The sequence below is a fragment of the Nerophis lumbriciformis genome, linkage group LG26 (assembly GCF_033978685.3).
Source record: "Nerophis lumbriciformis linkage group LG26, RoL_Nlum_v2.1, whole genome shotgun sequence".
NCBI lineage: Eukaryota > Metazoa > Chordata > Actinopteri > Syngnathiformes > Syngnathidae > Nerophis > Nerophis lumbriciformis.
Window position 1 is genome coordinate 512,855 of NC_084573.2, and position 12,146 is coordinate 525,000.

Genomic DNA, 12,146 nt, shown 5'->3' on the forward strand with positions numbered 1-12,146 from the left:
GAGCTAATATTTGCAAAACAATAAGAAAGTTTGTCAGTGTGAACATGAAATATCTTGTCTTTGCAGTCTATTCAATTGAATATAAGTTGAAAAGGATTTGTTGTATTCTCTTTTTATTGACCATTTACACAACCTGACAACTTCACTGCTTGTGGAGTTTGTGTGTACAACAAAGCTGTGTTTATTTGTCTTGTGCATAGTTCAATCAATCAATCAATCAATCAATGTTTATTTATATAGCCCTAAATCACAAGTGTCTCAAAGGGCTGCACAAGCCACAACGACATCCTCGGTACAAAGCCCACATAAGGGCAAGGAAAAACTCACCCCAGTGGGACGTCAATGTGAATGACTATGAGAAACCTTGGAGAGGACCGCATATGTGGGTAACCCCCCCCCCCCCCCCAGGGGAGACCGAAAGCAATGGATGTCGAGTGGGTCTGACATAATATTGTGAGAGTCCAGTCCATAGTGGATCTAACATAATAGTGAGAGTCCAGTCCATAGTGGATCTAACATAATAGTGAGAGTCCAGTCCATAGTGGATCTAACATAATAGTGTGAGAGTCCAGTCCATAGTGGATCTAACATAATAGTAAGAGTCCAGTCCATAGTGGATCTAACATAATAGTGTGAGAGTCCAGTCCATAGTGGATCTAACATAATAGTGAGAGTCCAGTCCATAGTGGATCTAACATAATAGTGAGAGTCCAGTCCATAGTGGATCTAACATAATAGTGTGAGAGTCCAGTCCATAGTGGATCTAACATAATAGTGAGAGTCCAGTCCATAGTGGATCTAGCATAATAGTAAGAGTCCAGTCCATAGTGGATCCAACATAATAGTAAGAGTCCAGTCCATAGTGGATCTAACATAATAGTGAGAGTCCAGTCCATAGTGGATCTAACATAATAGTGTGAGAGTCCAGTCCATAGTGGATCTAACATAATAGTAAGAGTCCAGTCCATAGTGGATCTAACATAATAGTGAGAGTCCAGTCCATAGTGGATCTAACATAATAGTAAGAGTCCAGTCCATAGTGGGGCCAGCAGGACACCATCCCGAGCGGAGACGGGTCAGCAGCGCAGAGATGTTCCCAACCGATGCACAGGCAAGCGGTCCACCCCGGGTCCCGACTCTGGACAGCCAGCACTTCATCCATGGCCACCGGACCTGTGCCCCCCCCCCCCCATATGTGAGATGACTAAGACCTTACGTGGGAGACTTACTAAGATGACTAAGACCTTACGTGGGAGACTTACTAAGATGACTAAGACCTTACGTGGGAGACTTACTAAGATGACTAAGACCTTACGTGGGAGACTTACTAAGATGACTAAGACCTTACGTGGGAGACTTACTAAGATGACTAAGACCTTACGTGGGAGACTTACTAAGATGACTAAGACCTTACGTGGGAGACTTACTAAGATGACTAAGACCTTACGTGGGAGACTTACTAAGATGACTAAGACCTTACGTGGGAGACTTACTAAGATGACTAAGACCTTACGTGGGAGACTTACTAAGATGACTAAGACCTTACGTGGGAGACTTACTAAGATGACTAAGACCTTACGTGGGAGACTTACTAAGATGACTAAGACCTTACGTGGGAGACTTACTAAGATGACTAAGACCTTACGTGGGAGACTTACTAAGATGATTAAGACCTTACGTGGGAGACTTACTAAGATGACTAAGACCTTACGTGGGAGACTTACTAAGATGACTAAGACCTTACGTGGGAGACTTACTAAGATGACTAAGACCTTACGTGGGAGACTTACTAAGATGACTAAGACCTTACGTGGGAGACTTACTAAGATGACTAAGACCTTACGTGGGAGACTTACTAAGATGACTAAGACCTTACGTGGGAGACTTACTAAGATGACTAAGACCTTACGTGGGAGACTTACTAAGATGACTAAGACCTTACGTGGGAGACTTACTAAGATGACTAAGACCTTACGTGGGAGACTTACTAAGATGACTAAGACCTTACGTGGGAGACTTACTAAGATGACTAAGACCTTACGTGGGAGACTTACTAAGATGACTAAGACCTTACGTGGGAGACTTACTAAGATGACTAAGACCTTACGTGGGAGACTTACTAAGATGACTAAGACCTTACGTGGGAGACTTACTAAGATGACTAAGACCTTACGTGGGAGACTTACTAAGATGACTAAGACCTTACGTGGGAGACTTACTAAGATGACTAAGACCTTACGTGGGAGACTTACTAAGATGACTAAGACCTTACGTGGGAGACTTACTAAGATGACTAAGACCTTACGTGGGAGACTTACTAAGATGACTAAGACCTTACGTGGGAGACTTACTTGCTCACTCCTCTTTATTTCCACTTCCGCTACTTGCAGTTGTAGCTGGGAGGTGGAAGGTCAGAAGGTCCATTAGGGCCGTGACTCAGAACCAAAAGAGCCAAATGAAGTCCACTTTCCTTGATAGTTGACAAGTACCTGCCAGGCCAGGTCTTAAGACCTCTGCTGTGTTTGTTGTGGCACCTGTAACACCTGGCTTGCTGAAATAAGCAGGGGCGTCCATGATTACATTGCTTGGATGGCAACATATGTTGCTCCAAAAGCTGTATGTACCTTTCAGCATTAACGGTGCCTTCACAGATGTGTAAGTTACCCATGTCTTGGCCACTAATACACCCCCATACCATCACACATGCTGACTTTTACACTTTCACCCTAGATGGTTTTTTTCCTCTTTGGTCCACAGTTTCCAAAAACAATTTGAAATGTGGACTCGTCAGACCACAGAACATTTTTCCACTTTGCATCAGTCCATCTTAGATGAGCTCGGGCCCAGCCAAGCGTTTCTGGGTGTTGTTGATAAATGGCTTTGGCTTTGCATAGTAGAGTTTTAACTTGCACTTACAGATGTAGCGACCAACTGTAGTTACTGACAGTGGGTTTATGAAGTGTTCCTGAGCCCATGTGGTGATATCCTTTTCACACTGATGTGGCTTTTTGAAGCAGTAGCGCCTGAGGGATCCAAGGTGTGTAATATCATGGCTTACGTGCAGTGATTTCTCCACATTCTCTGAACCTTTTGATGATATTACGGAGCGTAGATGGTGAAATCCTGAAATTCGTCAACTTTTTCACTCTTTTTTGCCACTTGTGCCAGCTTCTTTGAAACATGTTGCAGGCATCAAATTCCAAATGAGCTAATATTTGTAAAAAATAATGTAGTTTGTCAGTGTGAACATGAAATATCTTGTCTTTGCAGTCTATTCAATTGAATATAAGTTGAAAAGGATTTGTTGTATTCTCTTTTTATTTACCATTTACACAACCTGACAACTTCACTGCTTTTGGAGTTTGTACAACATACAGTATGTACATACAGTATGTACATACTGTACTGTACATACTGTACTGTAATGTAGTCTCCATCCTCTCCAGTGGGCAGCCATGGAAAAATTCCCGGTTTTCCTGAAATTCCAGGAATTCCTTAATAGCACTTGTCAATGAATGTTAAATGTTCGTGTGTCCTCCCAGTGGCTGATTGGCGAGCGAGACAACCACTGCGGCGGCGTCTGCACGCGCCCACAGGCCAAGCCCGTGTGCGGCTCGGATGGGCGGAGCTACGAGAATGGGTGCGAGCTGCAGAGGGCGCGCTGCAAGGACAAGACGCTGACGCTGGCGCACCGCGGCCGCTGTCGAGGTGAGGACGCCGTTTTGTGGCCACGCCACATCCCGGCATTGTGACCTGGATTTAGAGTAGTCAGTGTTTCCTCTTTGAGATGTGTCTCCTTGCCAACCAACGTCAATGTTACACTTTGCTGATATTGCACATTCGCAGCCCTGTGGATGCAAAACAATAGTATTTCATAACCCACAATCCCTTGCCCCTACCATGTGCTCTGAAGAGGGAGTTCCACGCCTCCACTTTTATTTGGGCCTTTTCTGGTTACATAGCATTCCATTACATTACGCAGCTGCTCCTAAGGGGAGGTGGTCATAAATAGCTGTTGCACTCAATCATAAACAGTTCAAAGAAAAGGTGCCTGGAGCGGTGTCAGGTCCTGCTTCCTCTCCGCTTTGTAGATCTCGGGTCAGGAGATCAACAATAGATCAAAGAAACCAACACCTCCATGTCGCATCCCATCGCACACAGTGGAGTTTTACAAGCCTTTTGCTTGATTAGTTGAAAGACAGCTTTTGTTTTATCGCAGGGCACCTGAACTCAATGGATTACAAAGTGTTTTCATTGTCCCATTTAAAGCAGCAGTTCCATTGGCAGCAAAACAGGCCCAGAGCATAATACTACCACCACCATGCTTGATGGTAGGATGGTGTTCCTGGGATTAAAAGCCTCACCTATTTTTGATTTTTGATTTTTTTTTTGTCAAAAAGTCGAGATTTCTTTGGTCAAAAAAAGTGTGAAAAAGTCGGGAAATTTTCTAAGTGGCAAAAAGTCTGGATTTTTTCGAAGTGTCAAAATGTCGGGATATTTCTGTCAAAAAAAATCTGGATTTTTTTCAAAGTGTCAAACAGTCGGGAATTTTTTCTTAGTGTCAAAAAGTCGGGAATTTTTTTTCTAGGTGTCAAAAAGTCGGGATTTTTTCTAAGTGTCAAAATGTTGGGATATTATCCGTCAAAATGTCGGCATATTTCTGTCAAAATGTCGGCATATTTCCTGTCAAAATGTCGGGATATTTCTGTCAAAAAGTCAAGAGTTTTCGAAGTGTCAAAATGTCGGCATATTTTCTGTCAAAATGTCAGGATATTTCTGTCAAAAAAATCTGGATTTTTTTCAAAGTGTCAAACAGTCGGGAATTTTTTCTTAGTGTCAAAAAGTCGGGAATTTTTTCTTAGTGTCAAAAAGTCGGGAATTTTTTTTCTAGGTGTCAAAAAGTCTGGATTTTTTCTAAGTGTCAAAATGTCGGGATATTATCCGTCAAAATGTCGGCATATTTCTGTCAAAATGTCGGCATATTTTCTGTCAAAATGTCGGGATATTTTTGTCAAAAAGTCAAGATTTTTTCAAAGTGTCAAAATGTCAGCATATTTCTGTCAAAATGTCGGCATATTTCTGTCAAAATGTCGGGATATTTTCTGTCAAAAAGTCAAGATTTTTTCTAAGTGTCAAAATGTCGGCATATTTCCTGTCAAAATATAAAAATATTTTCTGTCAAAATGTCGGAATATTTCTGTCAAAAAGTCGAGATTTTTTCTAAGTGTCAAAAAGTCTGGATTTTTTCTTAGTGTCAAAATGTATCTTTTATAAGTGTTAAAAACTCAGGATTTTTTTCATCAAAAAAATCTTGATTTTTTGTAAGTGTCAATATGTCGGGATATTCCTGTCAAAAAATCGGGATTTTTTTCTAAGTGTGAAAAAGTCGGGATTTTTTATAAGTGTCAAAATGTCTGGATATTATCTGTCAAAATGTCGGCATATTTTCTGTCAAAATGTCGGGATATTTTCTGTCAAAATGTTGAGATTTTCTGTCAAAAAGTCTGGATTTTTTTGTAAAAAAATCTGGATTTTTTTCGGTCAAAAAATCTTGATTTTTTTTCGTCAAAAAGTTGTGAATTTTTTCTAAGTGTCAAAAAGTGGGGATTTTTTCTCAGTGTCAAAACGTCGGGATTTTTTCTAGGTGTCAAAAAGTTGTGATTTTTTTCTAAGTGTCAAAAAGTCTGGATTTTTTTCTTAGTGTCAAAATGTATCTTTTATAAGTGTTAAAAACTCAGGATTTTTTTCGTCAAAAAAATCGTGATTTTTTTGTAAGTGTCAAAATGTCGGGATATTCCTGTCAAAAAATCGGGATTTTTTTCTAAGTGTGAAAATGTCAGGATTTTTTATAAGTATGAAAAATTCGGGATTTTTTTCTAAGTGTCAAAATGTCTGGATATTATCTGTCAAAATGTCGGCATATTTTCTGTCAAAATGTCGGGATATTTTCTGTCAAAATGTTGAGATTTTCTGTCAAAAAGTCTGGATTTTTTTTGTAAAAAAAATCGTGATTTTTTTTTCGGTCAAAAAGTTGTGAATTTTTTTCGTCAAAAAGTTGTGAATTTTTTCTAAGTGTCAAAATGTCGGGATTTTTTCTAAGTGTCAAAATGTCGGGATTTTTTCTAAGTGTCAAAATGTCGGGATTTTTTCTATGTGTCAAAAAGTTGTGATTTTTTTCTAAGTGTCAAAATGTCGGGATTTTTTCTAAGTGTCAAAATGTCGGGATTTTTTCTAAGTGTCAAAATGTCGGGATTTTTTCTATGTGTCAAAAAGTTGTGATTTTTTTCTAAGTGTCAAAATGTCGGGATATTTCGGTCAAAAAATCTGGATTTTTTTCAAAGTGTCAAACAGTCGGGAATTATTTGTTAGTGTCAAAAAGTCAGGAATTTTTTTTCTAGGTGTCAAAAAGTGGGGATTTTTTTTTAGTGTCAAAATGTATCTTTTATAAGTGTCAAAAACTCGGGATTTTTTTCATCAAAAAGTCGTGATTTTTTGTAAGTGTCAAAATGTCGGGATATTTCTGTCAAAAAATCAGAATTTTTTCTAAGTGTGAAAAAGTCGTGATTTTTTCTAACTGTCAAAATGTCGGGATATTGCTGTCAAAAAGTCGGGATTTTTTCTAAGTGTGAAAAAGTCGGGATTTTTTCTAAGTGAAAAAGTCGGGATTTTTTCTAAGTGTGAAAAAGTCGGGATTTTTTCTAAGTGTCAAAATGTCGGGGATATTAAGCCAAAACTTGGAAAAGGTTGGAGGTCTACAACTTATTTGTGTGTGTGTGGGTCAAAGAAATTAGTATCAAAACTCTCCCGGATAAATATGTATGGTTTTTGCTGGGGTAAAGTTGTATTTCATGATTTAACTTGGTGTCTACTGCTATGTTTGTTGTTGTTGTTGTTGTTGTTGTTGTTGTTGTTGTTGTTGTTGTTGCACGCACCCTTTATGAGTTTTTCCCTGTCTTTATCAAAATATAACTATAGATGTCAACATTGTGTATGTGCTGAAAGATTCATTTATGATTGTTTATCAAAATATAACTATAGATGTCAACATTGTGTACGTGCTGAAAGATTCATTTATGATTGTTTATCAAAATATAACTAGATGTCAACATTGTGTACGTGCTGAAAGATTCATTTATGATTGTTTATCAAAATATAACTATAGATGTCAACATTGTGTATGTGCTGAAAGATTCATTTATGATTGTTTATCAAAATATAACTATAGATGTCAACATTGTGTATGTGCTGAAAGATTCATTTATGATTGTTTATCAAAATATAACTATAGATGTCAACATTGTGTATGTGCTGAAAGATTCATTTATGATTGTTTATCAAAATATAACTATAGATGTCAACATTGTGTATGTGCTGAAAGATTCATTTATGATTGCTGTCTTTGATTAAAAACTTAACTCTTGTAATTGTTGCCTATATTTTCTTTCTTTGCCGAGTCTGTGCTTTACGAAACATTTGTGACAAAAATGTGTTTTAAGAACTCTGAAACAACATAAAATACAAATAATATCAAGATCCAGAAAGGGCAAGGCGGGCTCAGAGGTCTGGGCACAGGCAGGAGGTCAGGAGGTCAGGAGGTCAGGAGCCCGAGCGAGGCGTCGTTGTCCGAGGGCAGGCTTGAGGTTGAGATCCAGGAAGGCAGCAGGAAGTCCAGAGGGGATCCGGGGAGACGAGACACACAGCTGGAAACCAGGGGATGACGAAGGGCTGCTGGATGACGACACAGGACAAGACACAATGAGCACAACTGAGGGGAAACACAAAGAGCGAGGAAGCTAGAGACGTGTATGGCTTACTGTACTGGTACTGGTACAAGTAGCTACGTTCTGGCACTGGTACTGGTACTGTACTGGTACAAGTAGCTACGTTCTGGCACTGGTACTGGTACTGTACTGGTGCAAGTAGCTACGTTCTGGCACTGGTACTGTACTGGTACTGGTACTGTACTGGTACAAGTAGCTACGTTCTGGCACTAGAACTGTACTGGTACTTGTACTGTACTGGTACAAGTAGTTTCCTGCCTTAGTACCACGGTCCAATGACTTTACTGCCTTAGTACCATGGTGTTGCATGTTTGTAAGTGTGGACTGAATGACTTTTTGATAGCAGAGTGTTGTTTGTCAATTAGTTGGGTGTGTTGCTGTTTGCAGACAGTCTGGGAACAGATCCAGGATTTACTGGTTCACGTTTTGCCTTTCAGGAAGAAACTGGGCTAAGCCGGCTCAGTCTCCGGCGTCTCCGGCACCGACGCCCACATCTGTGGGCGGAGAGATGGCGCAAACAGGTGAGCACTGCAGTGCGTCAGCCATGTTGAAGCATCATTATGATGAATGATGACTGGAGGACATGTTGGCAGATATCAAAGATGGATGACTTGGTTGTGTGACAAAGTCCTACCTTCAAACACACCTGTTGCAAAACTGTCAAATGAATTGAACCCCGCCCCCAAATACCACCGTTTTAACGTCTATGTATCATGGCTAACCCTAACCCCTATTTTGTCCAAGTGTCAAAAAGTTGGAATTTTTTCCAAGTGTCAAAAAATTGGGATGTTTTCCAAGTGTCAAAAAATTGGGATTTTTTTCCAAGTTTCAAAAAGGGGGATTTTTTTTAAGTGTCAAAATGTCAAGATATTATCTGTCAAAAAGTGGGGATTTTTTCTAAGTGTCAAAATTGGGATTTTATCTAAATGTAAAAAAGTGGGGATTTTTTTCTTAATGTCAAAATGTCAGGATATTTTCCAAGTGTCAAAATGTCGGGATATTTTGTAAAAAATTTGGGATTTTTTTCTAAGTGTCAAAATGCCGGGATATTTTTATTTTCAAAAAGTGGGGATTTTTTTCTAAGTGTCAAAAAGTGGGGATTTTTTCCAAGTGTCAAAATGTCGGGATATTTTCTGTCAAAAAGTCGGGATTTTTTTCTAAGTGTCAAAATGTCAGGATATTTCTGTCAAAATGTCGGGATATTTCTGTCAAAAAGTCGAGATTTTTTCCAAGTGTCAAAAAGTTGAGATTTTTTCCAACTGTCAAAAAGTTGAGATTTTTTCCAAGTGTCAAAAAATTGGGATTTTTTCCAAGTGTCAAAAAGTTGGGATTTTTTCCAAGTGTCAAAAAATATGGATTTTTTCCAAGTGTCAAAAAGTGGGGATATTTTCTCTCAAAAAGTGGGGATTTTTTCTAGGTGTCAAAATGTCGGGATATTTCTGTCAAAATGTCGGGATATTCATGTCAAAAAGTCAAGATTTTTTTTAGGTGTCAAAATGTCGGGATATTTCTGTCAAAATGTCGGGATATTTCTGTAAAAAAGTCGAGATTTTTTTTAAGTGTGAAAAAGTCGGTTTAAGTTTTTTCTTAGTGTCAAAATGTCAGGATAGTTTCCAAGTGTCAAAATGTCGGGATATTTCTGTCAAAAAGCCGGGATTTTTTCGAGGTGTCAAAATGTCGGTATATTTCTGTCAAAAAATCGAGATTTTTTTTAAGTGTGAAAAAGTCGGGAATTTTTCTAAGTGTCAAAAAGTGGGGATTTTTTCCAAGTGTCAAAATGTCGGGATATTTTCTGTCAAAAAGTCGGGATTTTTTTCTAAGTGTCAAAATGTCAGGATATTTCTGTCAAAATGTCGGGATATTTCTGTCAAAAAGTCGAGATTTTTTCCAAGTGTCAAAAAGTTGAGATTTTTTCCAACTGTCAAAAAGTTGAGATTTTTTCCAAGTGTCAAAAAGTTGGGATTTTTTCCAAGTGTCAAAAAGTTGGGATTTTTTCCAAGTGTCAAAAAATATGGATTTTTTCCAAGTGTCAAAAAGTGGGGATATTTTCTCTCAAAAAGTGGGGATTTTTTCTAGGTGTCAAAATGTCGGGATATTTCTGTCAAAATGTCGGGATATTCATGTCAAAAAGTCAAGATTTTTTTTAGGTGTCAAAATGTCGGGATATTTCTGTCAAAATGTCGGGATATTTCTGTAAAAAAGTCGAGATTTTTTTTAAGTGTGAAAAAGTCGGTTTAAGTTTTTTCTTAGTGTCAAAATGTCAGGATAGTTTCCAAGTGTCAAAATGTCGGGATATTTCTGTCAAAAAGCCGGGATTTTTTCGAGGTGTCAAAATGTCGGTATATTTCTGTCAAAAAATCGAGATTTTTTTTAAGTGTGAAAAAGTCGGGAATTTTTCTAAGTGTCAAAAAGTCTGGATTTTTTCCAAGTGTCAAAATGTCAGGATATTTCGTCAAAATTCGGGATTTTTTCTAAAAGTCAAAAAGTCGTTTTTTAAGTGTCATATAGTCGGGATTTTTTCCAAGTGTGAAAAATTTGGAATTTTTTGTAAGTGTCAAAATGTCGAGATATTTCTGTCATAAAGTCGGGATTTTTCCAAGTGTTAAAATGTCGGGACATTTTCTGTCAAAATGTTGGGACATTTGCTGTCAAAATGTTGGGACATTTGCTGTCAAAATGTTGGGATTTTTTCTAAGTGTCAAAAAGTCTGGATTTTTTCAATGTGTCAAAAATTCAGGATTTTCTCTAAGTTTCAAAAAGTCGGGATATTTGCTGTCAAAAAGTCTGGATTTTTTCCAAGTGTCAAAATGTCGGGATATTCTGTCAAAAAGTGGGGATTTTTTCTAAGTGTAAAAAAGTGGGAAATTTTTTGTTAGTGTCAAAAAGTGGGTATTTTTTCGGAGTGTCAAAAAGTCGGTATATTTGCTGTCAAAATGTCGGGATATTATCTGTCAAAAAGTCGGGATTTTTTCTTAGTGTCTAAAAGTGAGGATTTTTTTCTATTTATCAAAATGTCGGGATATTATCCGTCAAAAAGTGGGGATTTTTCTAAGTGTCAAAAAGTGGGGATTTTTTCGGAGTGTCAAAATGTCGGGATATTTTCTGTCAAAATGTCGAGATATTTTCTGTCAAAAAATCGAGATTTTTTCAAAGTGGGAAAAAGTCTGGATTTTTTTCCAAGTGTCAAAATGTTTGGATATTTTGTCAAAAATATGGGATTTTTTTGTAAGTGTCAAAATGTCAGGATATTTTCTAAGTGTCAAAAAGTCTGGATTTTTTCTGTGTCAAAAAGTCTGGATTTTTTTTTTCAAAAACTCAGAATTTTTTTTAAGTGTCAAAAAGTTGGGATATTTTCCAAATGTCAAAAAATTGGGATTTTTTCCAAGTGTCAAAGAGTGGGGATTTTTTTTAAGTGTCAAAATGTCGGGATATTTTCTGTCAAAAAGTCGGGATTTTTTCTAAGTGTCAAAAAGTCGGGATTTTTAAAAATTCAAAATGTCGGCATATTTTCTGTCAAAATGTCGGCATATTTTCTGTCAAAATGTCAGGATATTTTCTGTCAAAATGTCGGGATATTTCCTGTCAAAAAATCTGGATTTTTTTGGTCAAATAATGGGGATTTTTTCTTAGTGTCAAAAAGTCGGGATATCTGTCAAAAAGTCTAGATTTTTTCTAAGTGTCAAAATGTCGGGACATTTCTGTCAAAATGTCTGGATATTTTCTGCCAAAAAGTCTGGATTTTTTTTAAGTGTCAAAATGTCAGGGTATTTCCTGCCAAAATGTCGGGATATTTCTTGTCAAAAAGTGGGGATTTTTTCTAAGTGTTAAAATGTCGGGACATTGCTGTCAAAATGTCGGGACATTTCTGTCAAAATGTCTGGATATTTCTGCCAAAAAGTCTGGATTTTTTTTAAGTGTCAAAATGTCAGGGCATTTCCTGTCAAAATGTCGGGATATTTTTTGTCAAAAAGTGGGGATTTTTTCTAAGTGTTAAAATGTCGGGACATTGCTGTCAAAATGTCGGGACATTTCTGTCAAAATGTCGGGATATTTTCTGCCAAAAAGTCTTTTTTTTTTTTAAGTGTCAAAATGTCAGGATATTTCCTGTCAAAATGTCGGGATATTTTTTGTCAAAAAGTGGGGATTTTTTCTAAGTGTTAAAATGTCGGGACATTCTGTCAAAATGTCGGGATATTTTCTGCCAAAAAGTCTGGATTTTTTTTTAAGTGTCAAAATGTCGGGATATTTTTTGCCAAAATGTCGGGATATTTTCTAAGCGTCAAAAAATCGGGATTTTTTTCTAAGTGTCAAAAAATTGTTTTTTTTTCTAAATGTTAAAAAATCTGGATTTTTTCTAAGTGTCAA

At 37.5% G+C, this 12,146-nt stretch overlaps 1 protein-coding gene across 2 annotated transcripts in view; it reads left to right on the forward strand.

Moving 5' to 3' along the window:
• The window catches only part of smoc1 (SPARC related modular calcium binding 1), a 74,783-nt gene that overhangs the window by 9,253 nt on the left and 53,384 nt on the right, over window positions 1-12,146 (forward strand). For both annotated transcript variants that reach the window (XM_061986839.1, XM_061986838.1), the window contains exons 2-3: window positions 3,543-3,708; window positions 8,219-8,302. In XM_061986839.1, the coding sequence (XP_061842823.1) occupies window positions 3,543-3,708; window positions 8,219-8,302 (250 nt within the window). The remainder of the gene's footprint in view (window positions 1-3,542; window positions 3,709-8,218; window positions 8,303-12,146) is intronic.